Source organism: Garra rufa, chromosome 22, assembly GCF_049309525.1.
Source record: "Garra rufa chromosome 22, GarRuf1.0, whole genome shotgun sequence".
NCBI lineage: Eukaryota > Metazoa > Chordata > Actinopteri > Cypriniformes > Cyprinidae > Garra > Garra rufa.
In genome coordinates, this window is record NC_133382.1 from 29503886 (window position 1) to 29523864 (window position 19979).

The 19979-nt window shown below is 37.6% G+C and overlaps 1 protein-coding gene across 2 annotated transcripts in view; it reads left to right on the top strand.

Moving 5' to 3' along the window:
• rbfox3a (RNA binding fox-1 homolog 3a) overlaps positions 1-19979 on the top strand; it is a 533508-nt gene that overhangs the window by 248776 nt on the left and 264753 nt on the right. For both annotated transcript variants that reach the window (XM_073827724.1, XM_073827726.1), the window contains exon 4: positions 17995-18072. In XM_073827724.1, the coding sequence (XP_073683825.1) occupies positions 18051-18072 (22 nt within the window). In that variant the 5' untranslated portion in view covers positions 17995-18050. The remainder of the gene's footprint in view (positions 1-17994; positions 18073-19979) is intronic.

Sequence of the window (19979 nt, forward strand, 5' to 3'; positions counted from 1 at the left end):
CCACATCAAATGAGACGTGCAAACATGGATGCAGTTATGAAGCCGCTTCAGGGCAGGTGCGTGCGTTGTTAGACCCTTTTTACTGGGGCACGTGCCCCAGTGAAAATCTGCTGTGCCCCAGTAAAATCTCAAGTTTGAGTTATAATTTACTTTGATAATCCCGATATAAAGACATTAAACTATATGCAACAACTGAATTGACGCTTCTAAAAGCAACGCAGTTTAATCGGAGACTATACACACGCAGAATCCATGCCCGTGCGCGATTGTGTATTTAACGGCAACGCGCACGTCGTGCAGCCTTTTGCGCAGAAGTACTTGGTTACACAAGCTTGTATAGGTAATTATGTTGTAAATGCAATTGTCAAGCAGTTTGCGATGCATTTTGGAAACAGGAGATGAGCGCCTGGTCTAATGCGCCACCTGGCCCGTTCTCGAAGACTTTTAGTCATTATTTGGGTAGCGCACACATTCTGAAAATGCCTTCAGCATAATTCAAATTAGCCATTTTAATCTAGATTAATCTAGATTAATTCCAAGATTTAATCTAGATTAAAAAAAATTAATCTATGCCCACCCCTAATATATATATATATATATATATATATATATATATATGAGCAATATTACACAAGTAGACATGATATATGGCTGTATATCAGCACTGCTGTGATTCGGCCGTAGGTAATCACAGCGTGCTGATATACAGCCATATCTCACGTCTACGAGTGTGATATTGAGTTTATACAACAGTTCGACAGCACGATCAGCCAATCAGATTCGAGGACCAGATAGAACTGTTGTACAAATATATATAATTTTGTCTCTCAGAATATATATAGATATAAATGATGCTCTATTAAAGGATTAGTTCACTTTCATAACAACAATGCACAGATAATGTACTCACCCCCTTGTCATCCAAGATGTTCATGTCTTTCTTTCCTCAGTTGTAAAGAAATTATGTTTTTTTGAGGAAAACATTTCAGGGTTTCTCTCTTTATAATGGTTATGGATGGCGCCCCGGAGTTTGAACTTCCGAAATGCAGTTTAAATGCACTTTAAATGCAGCTTCAAAAGGCTCTAAACGATCCCAGTCGAGGAGGAAGGGTCTTATCTAGCGAAACGATCGGTTATTTTCGAAACAAATTGACAATTTATATACTTTTTAACCTCAAATGCTCGTCTTGTCTCATCTCCGCAGTGTATGCGAAGTCTGTGTGATTCAGATAAATACAGTTAGGGTACGTCTAAAAACTCCCATCTCGTTTTCTTCCCTAACTTCAAAATCACCTTAGATTGCTGCAAAAGTACCGACATAGTGTTTACAAAGTGAACATACAAAGAAACTCAAACTCCCTTTAAAAAAAAAGGTAAAAACAGCATTATAGGACGATTTTGACATTGAAGACATAAACGAGATGGGAGTTTTTAGACGTACCCTAACTGTATTTACCTCAATCCAGAGATGCTCACAAGTCTCTGAGCTAGAGTCCAAGTCAACGCTCAAGTCTTTGAGTTAGAGTCCAAGTCAAGTCTCAAGTCTCTTTATTATATTAAATCTCTGGTTAAAATAAGTTTTGCATCACGAACAGCGACCCATCCAGCACTGCATAGCTATATATAAGGAATTCAAAGCATGTAATATGTTATTATTACTCCTTTATCTATTAGCATGCAGTATCTGCTTTGATTTTGGTATATAATAAGTATAAACAGGCTATTTCAACATGACAAAAACACCAAAAATGCTTTACTTTTAAGTTATCTGTATTTTGCCTTGTAGCATGAACACACAGTACAGTACAGATCAAAAATTAAGAAAGCACCATTTAGTATGTTTTTTAAGCCGTTTGGTTTATGAGGACACAGATGTCCTCATAAACCATGTTTACGTTGTAATAGCCTATGTCACTGTTAAGGCTGGACCAGAATATTTGATTATTCGAATGTTCGTTCAGTGGGTTGACATTCGATTTTAAATTTTAAGATTTGAATATTCTTCTTTTTTTTCATACACCTTTCATCCCCCGCGAAATGGTTCTCATTCACGCTTAAATATGAATGAAGAAGATCTGACTGCTGCGCCACTAACAGACAGCAAAAATAAAAGAGATTGAGCAATATTTGGGAGACACTAGCCTAATAAAGTACAGTCAGGCCCACTTACATGGTGGAAGCAAATCTAAGGCTTTGACTGTCCCAATACCGTGCCAGTGCCTTCAACGCTGCTGTAAGTTCCGCGTTCAAATTACCATAATTACCATGAATGTGTCTGGGAAAAAGTAAGGAGATTTTCGAATTATTTATTAATAAACTATTTGTCGCAAAGGTGAAGTTGATGATTCTAACTCGTCATCTGCTCATCGGACGCGCCTTTAATGCCTAAATGTGTCTTTATGGATTAGGCCTACAGCTAATGAGAGAGTTTTGTTTTTGATTTTAATTATTTAAAATTATTTATTTACAGTTCTGGATGATATACTACTCCTACCTTTATGAGCCACAATCAAGTTTCACATTGCACCGGCACCTCCATGTACTGCAATGCCAGCTTCAGCTTTCACTCTTCGCGCAAACGATTGGATATGCGCCTAATAGCACACATTTATCTAGTTTAAACGATAAAACTAATATTGTGATATGCTTTAAGTTTTTAATATCTATGGATTTTAATTGAAAATGTGACGACCTAAGAGAGCTAAATTGATCTGTCTGTCGCTGGCCGCTTGTGGTTACTTTAAAAAACAAAAACTTGAATTTCACAAACAAAACGTGTTCCAAATATATTCCTAAATTTACTTCATAAACTAAATAAACGAAAATAAATGTAATCACATTGCTATTAAAAACAGCAGCTGTGTAATGGGACAGAGAAAGAAAAAAGTTCCAGTCGGACTCGGGCCAGTATTTTGATGAGCTGTCAGACAGGTCCGGGCGAGGTTTAAGGAATTTTTGCAACGAATGTTTATTTAATAGCCTATTTAACATTCTTATTTAGGCTACTTTTTTATTTAAATGTATTATTTATTTTATTTATTTTAGCGTTTTGTAGGCTGGTTGTTCACTGACGGAAGTGCTCAAATAAACACGCACGTTTGTTAATAATGTTTGAGCCTAATTTATTATTGTTTCAAAATAATATGCACATGTATTGTAGCCTACATATAGGCCTATATTCACAAATGTTATATATAAATAATTTAGATATAAATATTATTATTCTGCCTTTTCTGTTTGGGCCTTCTTGTTTGAAGTTTTTAAATCCAAAGCTAATGATGAATAGCACAGCAGTCGACGTGTGTTTGTTGTCCTCTCACGTGTGGCAGCCGCGCCTAAAAAAAAAACAAAAAAAAAAAAAAAAAAAACGGAGGGAGAGGAATAACGGCGAGCTCATTAGTTGTTTCCTAAAAATAAACATTGTTCGCGAGTCCCGCAGCTCGAGTCTGAGTCGAGTCTGAAGTCTTTCGAGGACGAGTCTCAAGTCAAGTCTGAAGTCACTGTGTGTGCGACTTAAGTCTCAAACTCGAGTCCCCATCTCTGCTTCAATCACACTGAGTTTGCATGTGATGCGCAGAGATGAGACAAGACGAGCATTTGAGGTTAAAAAGTATATAAATTGTCAATTTGTTTCGAAAATCGTTTTGCTAGATAAGACCCTTCCTCCTCGGCTGGGATCGTTTAGAGCATTTTGAAGCTGCATTTAAAGTGCATTTAAAGTGCATTTCGGAAGTTCAAACTTCGGGGCGCCATCCATATCCATTATAAAGAGAGAAACCCTGAAATGTTTTCCTCAAAAAAACACAACTTCTTTACGACTGAGGAAAGAAAGACATGAACATCTTGGATGACAAGGGGGTGAGTACATTATCTGTACATTGTTGTTATGAAAGTGAACTAATCCTTTAATTTACTAACAAGCATGTATCATCCCCTCAGAGGTGCTACTCCTGTACAGATTCTATACATCTTAACTTGTGAGCTTTTTTTTGTTTTTTTTACTAAACATGCTAATTGCTAGCAAGGGAGTTTTTATCCCAGCGTGCTTCTTGCCTGATAAAGAGGAGAGACCTGAACTTGATGCCCATTGTTTAATTACCTGGGACATTTTAATGGCTCGTCAGAAAATGGTGAAATATGACTAGAGGCTACCTGATCCAAAAATACCCATAAATCCCCGACCAGGGAGCTGCTGGTAGGGTCTACAGGGGGTAATCTATAACTCTGACAGGTTGGATAAAGGAAGAACAATTAAAATAATGAGAGGGCTGATTAATCTTTACATTAAATATTAAAAGCTCCTGGGGGGTGGTCATCCTACACGTGAGCAGTGATAAATGTCTGATATATGACTGTGTGTGTGTGTATGTGTATGTGCGAGGGGTTCATGTTTAGCGCATCTCATTGTGCTCTGTTAGCAACTGTTGATACTTAGACAGCTGTAAAACACTAAACTTTAATGTGTAAATCAGTTTATACAACAGTTCTTTCCCATCCTCAAATCTGATTGGCTGAGAGGAGTGCGATATTCTAGTGATATCAGAATTCTAACTGTTTTACTGTTTGTATCACTCCGCTTGCGGTATTTCTCACAGTGAATGTCATGGCGGACGGCCAAATCCACTATAATTTTACAAATATTACTGTTGTTGTGTCACAAAATGTAGTTTCAGGTGTTTCAGGTGATAATGTACTTGTTTAGACTTGTTTTCTGAGATTTTAAACTGTTAAACCGTCAACTTGAGATTTGAATCCGTGGAGGAAAGAAGACACTTACACACTTGCGCCATCAAACTGTTGTATAAATGCAATATCACACTCGAGATGATGTGTTATTGCTCATTTATCCAACTTAAAATACACACATAAACAGTGCTGATAATGTGTTAGCTTGTGTCTGAGTGCATATTTAGGGGGGAAATACAGAGGTGCAGCCCCTCCGGCAGCTGTGGCGAGTGAAAGGAGCTCAGGCATGTCATCTGCAACAGCAAACACTGATTCTAAATGGACCGAGAACAGAAACGCTTTAATAAAGCCGAGGCAGAACACCCACCTCCCAGTCTACAGCACCCCTCTCTCACTAACCCGTGAAATCGAGTTCACCTCTGAGGATGGATGCGCGCCTCTTGCATCTTTCTCCTTCATCCGACACACACGTGCACACACACATTAAGCGCTGAATTACATACTCAGTTCTCTCACGGGAACTTCCCTTTCATTTGTCTAGTCAGAAGCGCACCAAAATGTGACAGGCACCTCTGGCTTATTTAGTTTTACTTCATTCATCCTTTATTTACTCTCATGCCGTCTTCTTTTGCTGGAATTGTCTACTGTACAAATGGCGTGCTGTGTACAGTACATTGTGTTGTGTGATTACACCACACCTTTCTCATATAGAAACGGCTGTAATAGCTGCCATAACATGCCTTTTACATTATGTGGTTCTCACATTTGGCTTGGTACAAAGCAGTCGGGTCAGGTCAACAAAGGTTGCACAGACATCAAACATTCAGCTTCATTGCACACAAACATGAAGCAGGCCATTTCAGTCGTAGTTATTTGTCACACATTTAATACCAGTATGAATTAAGTCACATCTGAATTTCAACTTGCAGGCACCGATTTACACTGATGACATTGTAGTTTGCGTAAAGACATCATCCAATGAGGTTTTGTCATTAGAACTGAAAAGATATGTTTTTAAAAAAAAACGCTTGGTTGTAACAAAAACGATAATGTATTACCTAAAGTTTAAAGATGTTAATATTGAGCAATGTTTAAGAATTTACTGTTTAAATTATTTTAACACATGAACAGAATTTGATATGATTTGTGTAAAGTTGTCCAAATGAAGTTCTTAGCAATGCATATTACTAATCAAAAATTAAGTTTTGATATATTTACGGTAGGAATAATGTTGCTACAAATATACCCATTCTACTTAAGACTGTTTTTGTAGTCCAGGGTCACATTTATGCTTTCTAAAGACATTAAATGCAGTATATTTTATTTTATTGTCAACCATAGTTTCTAACAGTAAGAAATCTCATGTAGTTTTAAAAAAGAAAAGTGTGTTGTGTTTATAATATCATTGGAAAATGTAAAGGAATAGTTCACCCAGAAATGAAAATGATCTGTATATTTACTTACCCTCAGACCATCCAACATAACAAAAAAAATAAAAATAAATAAATAAAAGTTTTATATATATACAGGTATAGAGAGTAGAGAGTCCTGAAACCAAACAGGCCCAAGGGATTTGGGTGTCTAAGTCAAAGCACGTAAAGAATAAAATTACGGGTTACTTTAGGGCTTCACACAAAATTAAAACCAGTCTAGCTGAAATGAAGAGCTTTTGGTGGCACCATCATTTAGAAATGGCACTTCTCCACTAATGACACTAAAGTCACTAAGTCAAGTTCAGCCACCATGTTCAGGAAGAGAACGCACGTTTTTGACGACAACATAATTACGGCCATTCTGTAATATAATGATATACTGTGGGATTCCAATGAAAACAGGCTGACAGTCTTACTACCTCCAACGATGGCTCGATTTCCACTTTTAACAACTCACTAAATCCACACAGCTTCGGAATAATTATCATAAAACCCGGTTTTCATCTGCCTCTATAAAGCAAGCACAGGTTGTTTTCCTAATCCTGAAGAAAGCCGTCGATGGTAAACCAACAGCGTTTCATGATCAGAGGCGCATCCCGCCTAACGTCTCGCTCTCTTTGCTTAAAATGATAAATTTTAACAACATGCTTTACACCCTTGTTACTTTTTATTGTATATTTATGTTTTAGTAAATCAACTCAAACTGGAAATAAACCAAGCTGTTGTTGGTAATTATTCACTTGTTGTTGATTTTGTTTTGGTCCTTTATTTTCACCCTTTTACGACGGGCCATATTTCATTTAAATTTCCATCTCTCCCCCCACTTTCAGTCAATGGGCTGCTTTGCCTGTTTTAATATTCAATGTCCCTCATGTTCAATTTGCATCAGACGTCCTAGTGTTCCATTTCCCAGAATCCTCTCTGTCCAACATAAATTGGGTGCATGTTGCAGTGGAATGACAACACTAGGGTCTTAATGGAGATGTCTATTAGCTGTATATTCAATCTTTTTACCCAACAAATGCAATATCAAAACCGAGCAAACCCACGGTTATAAGGGAGGGTGATGATGCACCATAGCAAATCCCGATTCATGTTCATTGTAGGAAGGTCAATTTGAAGACTTCGGCTTGCCACAATAAGAAGGATTTCAATTGCGTTGGCTAGTCAGTCAAGTCTATGTGTTTCATACCTCCCATTCCTCTTTTTCCGAGGCCTCTTTGTCATTCGCTGCATGTGTCCGGTGTAGTTATAGCTGGGCATTGTATTATTTATCTGCTGGGTTGGTTAAAGGCAGAGTCCCCAGAGTGGCCTGGCATTTGGGAATCCTCATTAACATTTGCAACATGTGGTTCAGCAGGGCTTCTGGTGAGAGTGCAGTCCTCCCCGTGCTCTTAAATATCTCAGCCGCTCGCCAGGGATAAAGCTGGTATTTACTGCTTACCTACAGGTATATTAGATGAAGAACATTGGGGTGGTAGTCGCTCGTATTTTAGTTTCAATGTTGGTCAAAAGAAAAAGAAAATTCTGTCATTATTTACTTACCCTTATGTCATTCCTTCATTCTCATAGGGCTTACATAAAATAGTGGGGTGAGCTGGTTGATCTTTTTCATGCAAGCATTTTTGTTAAAGCTTTGAAATGACTCAAAAGCACCACAAAAATATCATAAATGGAACAGTTTCAAAAACAGAAAGTCTGATCTTCATTATTTTGTGGAGCACAAAAGAAAAGCATTCTGAATAGTGTGCAGGATGCTGCATTTGATGCATAATTTGAGCTTTCAAGCTACAAAATGACTCAAAAGCACCATAACAGATCATAAAGTGAGTCATGTGCATTATTTTACATTTTTATTCACTAAAAATTCTTGACACCAAACCTAAATTTCCTTTCATGAGAAAAGTAATGACATCTGATTTGTGACAGAATCATTTTTTTGAATTTTGAATCAATTGATCCATTTCAGAGAACTGTGAGTGATTCATTCACAAATCTAATCAGGGTTGCCAAGTCTGCGTTTTTACTGCGGAATTGGTCTACTTTTATACTGTTGTTTCAGGTTGTTTCTACGAGGTGAAACCCCCTAGGAGGATTTATTTTTTCCCCGGAACATTTGGAGTGATTTTGAAGCGATTTTGGTAACCAAATTTCCCCGGAACTCGATAGAGGGTTTGCATTTACGTCAACATTTGGTCAGTTACCTGGATACACGGCTATTTTGGTGATACTTGGATGTAAACAACAGCATGGACTGCACGGTTAATGTACTACCGAATACATTGTTTTACTAATTTATGCTGTCTAAACCACAGAAAAAAACATGTGGAAGCTGGTAAATCATATAGAGAAGGACTTTAGTAAGCAGGAAAGGGCACAATATCTTGACAAACTAAAGCTAATAGGTGGTAAAGATACATACGAGCAGTATTATCAGCCTAATATTTTACATAACTGAATGGAAATTGTTGTCAAGATTCTTGCTCTGGAAATCCTGGTTCAGTTTGTCCTTTTGTTACTCAGACAGTTTTTTGCACACTTCTACTTCTACTTGATTTGTTATAAGTTTTGCCAGTCTATAGAACTCGAAATGTTTTTCCTTGTCTGACTGATAAGTCCAGCCCAAAACATGACAATAATTAACTATTTTCAGCAGCAATGATCAGCAAAACATGCAAGTTTTGTTTTGGATGAGGGGCATTGTTCACACTCAATGCCGCCAATATGGCTGGGTTGGTTTGGTTATGCAGACCTGGCAACCCTAAATCTAACCGATTCAGTTCCTGAATTCAACTTACTAACTCAGTAAGGTGAAAGTTCATTTGAGATAAAGATAATGAAAGCCATGGGTACTAATTATATGGACAAAAATGGCTTGTACAGATTTCCTTTGGTGTTTAACAGAAAAAATAAAGACATTTAAATTTTCGATGACATGAGGGCGAGTAAATTATGACAGGTTTTTCATTTTCAGATGAGCTAATCCTTCAACAGATGCTCAAAGTACAGCAAACAGTCTGACAGCAATCTCAAGCACATGCAAAAGCAAACATACATGCCACATAAATTCCCAGCCTAGCGATATGAGGTGAAACTCCATACGGAACAGGAACATTAGCTCTCACAGCTTTCATATATTGACCCAGTATGAAAATCAAATTACAGCAGGCTGTTCAAGGCTTAATATTTATGTCCAGACTCTCTATTCGGGCTCCCTGTAGGAAGGGTTGATGAGCTCCAGCTTGTCTGTAATTGAGAAGTGTTTCCAGGTCAGTGTGTGTGCCACTGTGCTCTGGTGTGTGTGAAAGGGGATATTTACTCTGTGAATGGGGGATGAATGGAGTTACAACTCTATTTACCAAAGCCTGTATAAGCTGCTCAACTAATCTGCTTCACAAAGCCAAGTAGAATCCAAAAGGATTCAGGCACAGCATTACAAAGTTAAATTGTTCTTTTATGCCGTGCCACTGCCCTGGCCATTTTTCATTCTTTCTCCCCCCCTTACAACCTGTTCTCATCCTCTGTTGAAAAGACATGGAAGCGCATCTTTCACTTCTTCTTCCGCACACAAAGAAATGATAGAAAACATTATTCTGTCTTCTGATCTTTAAAAAGCTGTATTGCTAAATCAATTCAGCCTCAGTTTCTGACATGGAATGGCCTCTCTAATGGAACAACTTTTATTTCTATTTTGTTTTGTATTTCATCTTATTTATTTTCACAGTCTGTTATTACATAGAATTATCCAATCGCTGCCAAAACAACATTTCAATCCATTGCTATCATATTATGTTTTGTGTCAATAACGTCACTGGCAATTTTGAGTTTTCTGAGGAAGAAAATATATAATATCCGGATACATTTATCCATTAGCATCCCCATTCATCTTTATGGCACATGCTTGGCAGGTGCAGGAAAACCTGGAAATACACAAATTGCCATCTTTGCTCATCAACCATGCTAACAAGCAAAACCTTGTTCCCTTTATACTTATAACAGTATGTGTCCATTTAAAGTTAGACTGAATCTAAAGTTTATTCTCTAATCTGGATTTTTTAGGTTAGGTCAGTGCCATTAGTGATGCATTTTCAGTAACTACATGTTACATTGTTACACCAAGTCAAGTCACTTTTATTTATATAGCGCTTTTAACAATACAGATTGTGTCAAAGCAGCTTTACAGAATTAAATAGGAAAATAGTGTGTAAATAATGCAAAAGAACAGTAAACACTCAATTGTCAGTTAAATTGTTATCATTGAATTCAGTGATTTCATCATCCAGCTCAGTTCGACCAAATAGTACCAAATAATAAATTAAGTCTCTCCAACTAATCAAGCCAGAGGCGACAGCAGCAAGGAACCAAAACTCTGTTGGTGACAGAAATGGAGAAATAAACCTTGGGAGAAACCAGGCTCAGTCGGGGGAGCAGTTCTCCTCTGGCCACACAAACCAGCAGTTTGTTCCAGGCTGCAGCAAAGTCAGATTGTGCAGAGGACTCATCTGGTTCCTGTGGTCTTGTGCCGATGGCCATCTAGGTGACAAGGTCTGTGCTGACATTCAGGACTGTAGAGGTCGTCTCTAGGTGCTGATCCACCATCTGATCTGGATACAGACTGGATCTGGCTATGGTGACCAAGAAATAAGAACAAAACGCACTAATATTAGCGTAGATGGCATTCTTCTTACAATGTAAGAAGTATATAGGGTGTTATGGGAAGTGCTCCTGGTTCCGGTTGATCTAATTATTGCAGCCTAACAATCCCTTAACGGATTTGAATTATAGAAATGTGTTAGTGTGTTAAGTGTAAACCAGGTTAAAGAGATGGGTATTTAATCTAGATTTAAACTGACAGAGTGTCTCTGCCTCCCAAACAATGTTAGGTAGATTGTTCCAGAGTTTAGGCGCTAAATAAGAAAAGGATCTGCCGCCCACAGTTGATGTTGAGCAACATCACACTTGGGCCCAATCCCAATTCTATTTTCTACCCCTTCGCCTACCCCTCGCCCCTTCCCCTTGTCCCTTGAAACAAAGTGTAAAGGGGAAGGGCTAAAATATTTCCCCTAAGAAATGGGACACCACTACAACACTGTGATACGTCATCATACGTTGTCGCTAGTTCCTAATGTTACGTCAGAGGACATGCGCAGATGTTTATCACTCATTCCAAGATGTCAAAATGTTGTCATGTTGCAAAAATACAAATGTACGGTGTACGCACCGTTCATTCACATGTGGCCGTAAGCAAAACAAACAACGCATTATCACATGCGCGGCAAATTGCTAATCAGTGTAGTGGTGCCTGGAGAAGTATATATGCTTCATTTGTGAATTTCATTTTTGAACTTTCTATTTGAACGCATTCGTTTTCTGGATCCTTGGACTAAAATGTTTACAGGGGTTCACTGGTTTAAGAAATTTCTGATCGTAAAAATCAGCTTCTTTTTATTTGTAAGGTATCGTTTTTATTATTATGTACTGATTTAAATTACTGGTGCGGTGAGCGGGCGCAGGTGCATTAATCATTAAATACATTTCAAAGCAAGCCGGCTCCACGGTCCTGACTGCATCATCACTGCCTTTATTGGGTGTTTTGAGCGAATATTTACATTTATTCACATGACTGGATGTGGTGGACTGCCATGATTTTGGCGAATGCAGGACACTGAATAATGCGCATCAGAGGGGATTTAAAAAGTGGAAGTGTGTATACACCGTATACGTTACCTGCGTACACCCTCCACTACACCACCGTTGCAAATTGCCGTGCCACTGGTCTTTCATGTTTCTAACATGCAGTCAAGTGTATATGACATAAAAATATATTTTGTAATATCGTGCAATCAGTGCTATCTGCTAGCAAACTTTAGCGATTTTTTTGCAAACGTTTATTTACAAAACAACACCATAAACACAAACACAAGATTGAAGGTAATATACATATAATGAAACATTGTCATGAAAATCCTTATTAAAGGCAAAAATTACTTATATTTATGAGTCTGCTTGCTCGAGTGAGCAGCCATGTTGGAAATTTCTCTTAGCCCTTCGTTTGAAGTGAGGTCCTGAAAAATCTTCGTTTGGAGGGCTATCTGGCCCTTCCCCTTACCCCTCCAACCAAAAGAGAAATGAGACACCCCTACCCCTTCACGTGAACGCGCCAAATGGAGGGGTAGGGCTAAGTGTAGGGGTAAGGGATAGAATTGGGATTGAGCCTTGCAGTTTAACTGTAGCAGCCTAAATCTGACTTGAAATCATGCTTGCAGTATCACATGACTCAAAATGTTGTCTAAAAATACCCATTGGTTTTGTGAACATTTTAAATAAATGCACATGGAATGTGACCCTGGACCACAAAACCAGTCTTAAGTCGCTGGGGTATATTTGTAGCAATAGCCAAAAATACATGGCATGGGTCAAAATTATTTATTTTTCTTTTATGCCAAAAATCATTAGGAAAGTAAGTAAAGATCATGTTCAATGAAGATTTTTTTTGTAAAATTCCTACTATAAATATATCAAAATGTAATTTTTGATTAGTAATATGCATTGTTAAGAACTTAATTTGGAGAACTTGGTGATTTTCACTGTATTTAGATTTTTTTGCATCCTCAGATTCCAGATTTTCAAATAGACGTATCTCGGCCAAATATTGTCCTATCATAACAAACCATATATCAATAGAAAGCTTATTTATTGAGCTTTCATATGCTGTATACATCTCAGTTTTGTAAAATTTAACCTTATGACTGGTTTTGTGGTCCAGGGTCACATATGGATAAGTGGATAGACAGATACCTGGTGGGTGGATGGATACATGCATACATACAGTGACTGGTTTTGTGGTCCAGGGTCACAAATAGCATGTACACCTGTCGCTTGTCAGACGCTTTGTTTTCATCTGCTTACATGATGCAGGCCTTTTATAGTTGAGATTTAACATTTGTTATTGTGCTGTTCTCATCATACAGCAGCCAACGGTTTATTTATTGCCATGTACGAAACTAAATAGCTGGGCAAATAGACTTCAGTGGGATGCTTTTTTTTTTTTGCTTGCGACATCAGTGTAGTCCGAGTGATGGTTGTTTTATTGTTGTTGTTTTTTTCCATGGCACTCTTCAGTTCTGTGTTATTTATGCCTTTTTACCGTCCAAATAATTAATCAGCTCCGACACAACAGGAAAAGAAACAGGTTTTAATTACTTATGATGAAATAACAAATTATGTTGGCCTTGTTCCCAAAAATACTGGAGCCAGTGCATGGTAATTCATTACAGGGAGAGAGAGAGACGGTGTGGGAGGGAGACAGGGGGCTGTGAGATATGAGCTCTGTTCGGATGAAATCAATACACATGCTTTGTTCATGTGTGTGTGTCGGCGTGTGTCTGTGTTATTGCGTGAGATCCTTTGCTATCCATCAATATCTGTTCAAAAGGTTGAGTGTCAGGCCGCAATGGACGCACTGATGCACTTACGTATCAACAAAAGCTAATGCGTTAGATACCAGTAGTATATACTCGTAAATGAGCTAAATTTATCATATTCCATCCTTAATTTTAATTACTTTTATCAATCCTGATTTAAATGCAGTTTAGTTTTTTGTGAAATTTGTCGAATTAGAAGTAGGAGAGAAAAATCTAGTGTAGGCTGCCTGAGCCACTCAGTTGACTTTAATCAAAGTCCCTTTAAGGCAAGTCATGTCACTCGGCGGCCATCTTTGAAACGCCTCTCGGGCATACAAGTGCAGCTCCTATCTGTTTGAATGGGGAAACATCAAATTCTCCTAAACTGTTCACCAAGCTTACGATTAAATTTCATATTTTAAATCTCCAAAGAAATCCAACAAGAACTGCCTCATAAATATGGTTCCTTGTGCTTGAATAGCGTTAAAAAAACGCTTATTTTTCCGGCTAGATGAGCCAGTGCGCATGCGCAATACTGAACGCACGTCTTAGAGCGCCGGCTGTTTCTATAGCAACCGGGACTTCTAACGGCAGATGCTGTGACGCGCTGACTTTACTGATCAACGATTGGCTCTTTCACTAAGAAGGCGGAGCTTCGCGGCTATGATGACCGTTTCATTGTTCCCCATTCAAAACTACACGAGTGACATGTCTTTGGTATTCTATAGTCTTTGCTTTAATATATACAGCTAAAAATACTAGGTAAAATATTTTATGTTTATTATTGATATCTTCTTACTTCTTCTGCTATCATGGATTTTGTTCTCCCCTGCTGAGTTTGTTGCAGTGCATTCTGGGATTGTCTTATCTGCAATGTGATCTTAGTATTTGGTTCAAATGAGGTGTCTCGTAATATTGCTTATACCTTCTGAAACAGCCTTCACCTTAAAATGCTGCCTCCGTAGGCAGCTCGCTAGGTTTTGGAAAGGAGCATTTGTGTTCATGCACGTTGGGTTCGGTGGATGGACACAAATACGCTCAGGGTTTTGTTGACATGCAGAGACCTCTGTTTTTCATTGCCACCCTGCGAGCCTGTTTTCAGGCAAGCGAAGCGAAATTCTTCAGAAATGAATTCTCACCGAGTCGGTAGTGAACTGGATTTCCCCGAAGACTTCCTGCGTCTCCGGGTTTCAGTTCTACTCTTGACCACAGAGGGGAACACTCGGAATGAAATTAGACACTTCCCCGCAGAGAACTACAGCCTCTCTCAGATAGACAGACACAGAGAGAATGGACTTTGGGAGGAGGGGAAAAAGAAGGTTAGATGTCATTTTTAAAGGAATAGTTTATCCAAAAATGAAATTGCATTTTTCTTTCATCATTTATTCACTCCTAGCTCTTCTCGAACCTTTACAACTTTACTAAAAGAAAACTCTGAGCACTCTTTTCATTTACATGTTTTCATGCATGCAATACAACAAATGGTGATTAATGTTTTGCAGCTTTAAAAACAATGGAAAAGCACCATAGAAGAAAACATAAAAGTGATCCATATATCTTTTTCCATTACTAACTTTCCGTAGAGAAACAGACCAAAATTTAAATATTTATTAACTAAAATGCTTAAAATTTAAATATTTATTAACTAAAATGCTTGAATCCGTCCTCTGCACTTCAATTACCATCTGGTTCAGCTCAGCTACAAATTCTGATCTCAGAAGACTACGTCGGATAGTCCGGACTGCTGAGCGAATCATTGGTACAACCCTCCCTACCCTTCAAGATCTGTACTTATCCAGAGTACGAAAAAGGGCTGCCAAAATTACTCTGGACCCCTCACATCCAGCACACTCACTTTTTGAACTGTTACCATCTGGTCGGCGCTACAGAGCACTGAGCACTAGAACGACCAGACACCGAAACAGTTTCTTTCCTCAGGCAATCCATCTCATGAACACTTGATCGTGGAACATACAACACTATACATTCTTTATTCATTTTTCCGTTATTTATTTAAAGCACATACTTACTCCATTCAAATGTCTTTGCTATTTTTGCACATTGTCTGTCTTGTATACCTCTATATTGTTCTTTTTATAATATGTATCGTCTTGTCACTGTCTTTCTGTAGCACTGTGGAGCTCTGTCACAAAAACAAATTCCTAGTATGTGCAAACATACCTGGCAATAAAGCTCATTCTGATTCTGATTCTGATTCTGATTCTGATTCTGAAAAAAGTCTTGTCTGGCTCTTTTCAAATGAATCATTTGATTTGGTTCACAAAAAATTAACTATTCTTTCACTAATTGGTTCTCAAGTTCAACTCAGTGACAGATTTAAAGGACAAAAGAACTAAAATTTACAGATAATTTACTCACCCCCTTGTCATCCAAGATGTTCATGTCCTTCTTTCTTCAGTCGTAAATTAATTATGTTTTTTGAGAAAAACGTTTCAGGATTTCTCTCCATAAAGTGGACTTCTATGGTGGCCGCGAGTTTGAACATTTGAGGTTAAAAAGTATATAAATTGTCTTTTTTTATTTTTTAAGTAATCGATCATTTTGCTAGATAAGACCCTTATTCCTCGACTGGGATCATTTAGAGCCTTTTGTGTTTTTGAGAAAAACATTTCAGGATTTCTCTCCATAAAGTGGACTTCTATGGTGGCCGCGAGTTTGAACATTTGAGGTTAAAAAGTATATAAATTGTCTTTTTTTTATTTTTTAAGTAATCGATCATTTTGCTAGATAAGACCCTTATTCCTTGGCTGGGATCATTTAGAGCCTTTTGAAGCTGTATTTAAACTGCATTTTGGAAGTTTAAACTCGCAGGCACCATTCAGATTTCCATTGATGTATGGTTTGTTAGGATAGGACAGTATTTGTCCGAGATACAACTATTTGAAGATCTGAAAGTGCAAAAACAAAAAAACAAAAAAAAAAAAAAAAACATTAATATTGAGAAAATCGCCTTTAAAGTCCAAATGAAGTTCTTAGCAATGCATATTACTAAACAAAAATTTGGCTTTGATATATTTGCAGTAGGATGTTTACCAAATATCTTCATAGAACATGATCTTTACTTACTATCCTAATGATTTTTTGTCATAAAAGAAAAAAAATATATAAAAAATTATTAAAAGAAATAATTTTGACCCATACAATGTATTTTTGGCTATTGCTACAAATATACCCATGCTGCTTAAGACTGTTTTTGTGGTCCAGAGTCACATATGGTGTGAGACAGAATTTCTGGTAGACTGTCGCTTTAAGAAAAAGAGAAAGGGTGATGGGAAAAGAGTCAAACAGAGGTAAAGGAAAAAAAAAATGTGGATGATTTGTGAGCGAGTTGATAAAGAAAGAATGATGCGCAAGAAGGACAGAAAGACATTCAATTCCAGCATAGCAAAGTGCTGTTTTCAATAAACAAGTATGGTCTATATTTCAGATTAATGCTAACAATTAAATGACACATAGGAACAACACTTTTATCAAGCCCCGTGGATATGGACGGGGCACTATGCATATTTAATCTGAATAGCCTGCAATAGAGGCCATTACGGCCGTGTAATTACGGTAATGCTCTAACAGGGTCTTTTGTCCCGAGTGCTGCATTCACTCTCTGGGGCCCTGTGTTTGTTGGGTTGTATATTTTTCTGTGTCCAAAGAAAAGTTGCAGCATTATCATCTTTCTCTGTTTCTTTTTTCTTCTTCTTCTTCTCTCACACTCCTCTGGGTGAAGTGATTTCTTACTCACCAGAATGTTTCTCTAAATAAGAATGTGATTTGAAGCCACCTGCTATCACGTACACACAGCCAAACCTGCCTTGGTGCAGTCGATTTTAAATTAGCAGTGACACCAGGCCCATTTTCTCGCCAGGTCAGACCAACAGAATGATTATCCTTCTTATCCAACTATCAGAGTTAACTGTTTCCAATCGGAAAGGGTTAACGGAAAAGGGTTTGTGGTTAATTAATGCCTTGTGCGTTTGCAGCTTCCATGTTTACGTATCCGAAGAGTGCCTTTTTTGCTTTATTTACAAGCTGGTGTGTGTGCGTGCTCCAAATGTTGCAGCAGATCCACTTCAGCACCAGCGTAGCATGAAGCGCGGTTGCCGTACATGCGGAGGATTTGGTGGTTCTGGTGGGGTTCTGAGCTTATCTGGACCCTGCAGGTCTTCTGACTGCTTCTCAATCCCCTCACACATTATCATAACAAGGGCATATGAAATGAAAAAACAATTTAAGTCCAAACACACAAACATATTCACAAAAACAAAGCATTTCAGAGCGATCTGTAATGTAAATTGGAAGCTCACCTTCTTTGTTATGGTAGACGGGGCTTCGTTCTTAATTCAAAGGAAATTTAAAATACCATTTTTTGAAGAATTAAATGTTTATGTTTGCGTGTAATTGTGTGGATTTCATTCTCAGACTCAAAACTTCTTGCTCTCTCTCTCTTTTTCCCGCAGGCATCAGACACCTCTGTGGTTGCAGTGAGACCCCATCTGCTCAGCCACAGCTGTACATGGAGACCCCCAGTTGGGCAGGTTAGTGTGTTTGTGGTCGTGGATTGTTTGTTTGTCTAGATGTGTTGTTTGGGTGTAGTTATTTGTTTATCGGATCAGATTTGGACAAATTTAGCAAGACATTGCTCACCTGTGGATCCTCTGCAGTGAATGGGTGCCGTCAGAAAGAGTCCAAACAGCTGATAAAAAACATTACAATAATCCACAAGTAGTCCATGTGACTCCAGTTTATCATTTGCTGTGTTGTAAAACAAAAACCTGCATGTTTATAATGAAGAAATCCATCAGTAAGATGTCATTATTTTAAGGCAAATTTAAAGCACAATTTTGGCGTTTTCTTTAGAAAGAAAGAAACTATTTCTTTCAGTCACTATTTATTTTTAAATAGTATTTATTTTTAATGTTGTTTTTTTTTTTTGAAGATTTAACTTTGAACTTATTTTGTCTTCTGGGAAACATGTAACCATCTTCTGTAGCCTCTGAAGGGCAGTACTAAGTGAAAAAATATGATATTTAGGCAAAATAAACAACATGTATGCACCTCCATTCTGTTCAAAAGTTTTCACACCTTGGCTCTTAATGTATCGTTTTTCCTTTTGGAGCATTATTAAGTGTTTGAATATACTGTAATAGTCCCTCAGTTGTCCTCAATGTGAAAAGATGGATCTTAAAATCATACAGTCATTGTTGGAAAGGGTTCAAATACACAAAAATGCCTGGAACCCAAAGATTTTGTGGGACCTGAAGGATTTTTTCTTAAGAACAGCTGTTCAGAACAAACAAGGGACTCATGAACAACTAACACTAAAAAAACTGTGGATCATCCAGGTAAGAACACATTATTAAGAATCAAGAGGGTCATTTTTATAAGTTCAACTATTATTTTCTCTTGTGGACTATATATCTAAACATATTTTATGTCAAATCTATATGCAACATCTTTTATGTGATCTTATTCAGATCAGTACTAAATAAACAATAATATGCATTTTATATGATCCCTCTTATATTGGTAAAATAAAGAACATTTTGCAGATTCTGAAAGGGGGATGTAAACTTTTGACCTCAACTGTACTTTTGTATAAAAAAATGACAACCACATGACAAAATGTCAAAGCTTCTCTTTTCCTTGCAGGTCACCTTTCATGCTGAACAAAAGTTGTACTGCTAAAACATCTTATACTGACAAAGTTATTTGTTGTTGTTTTCTTTTTCCTTTATTTTCATTTCCTCTCGCCAATGGCACCCAATGAGTCTGACTGCCATTGGTGACCCTCAAAATATAGCTGAATGATCTTCCTGGTTTTGAGTTAGATGTGGAAGTTAATGGTGGTGTAAGCAAAGGTTGGATTGAAATCGAGTCTGGCACCTCAATTCATGGGATGGATTTCATATTTTTTTGCACAATTTACATTTACAGGCTTTTCTTTCTGTCCTGTATCCTCCTTATCCGCTGTATGTCTCAATGTCATTGTTGTTTTCCGTCTGTCTGGGGTGTTTCCTCTGTGGATCAATTACATTACTAGAAACCTGGTAGACAGAGATAGAGTTTAGGTCATATTTACATACAAGTTTCATACATGTCTGCAGACTGGCAGAATTTTCCAAACATTGAAAATAATGTATGTATATTAAAAAAAGCTCTTAGTTTTATTCATCCATGAAAAATGGATGTGCATAGATGTATAGAAGTTTTGCCCACAAATGTTGAAATCCATGTACAATTGGTGAATAATGAGACGTAATTTAGTCTTAATTTACCTTGTGCGAAATCGGAGCTAAATTAAAGTGCACTTTACTGATCTTACTTTTTCTTCTAGTAAAGCAAACCTGCCTCATAAGACCAAAATGACTAACGCAGTCACATCAGTCTGGTGTGTGTGTGTGTGTCCCTTCACATCTGTGGTTCTCAATTGGAGAAATAAAAC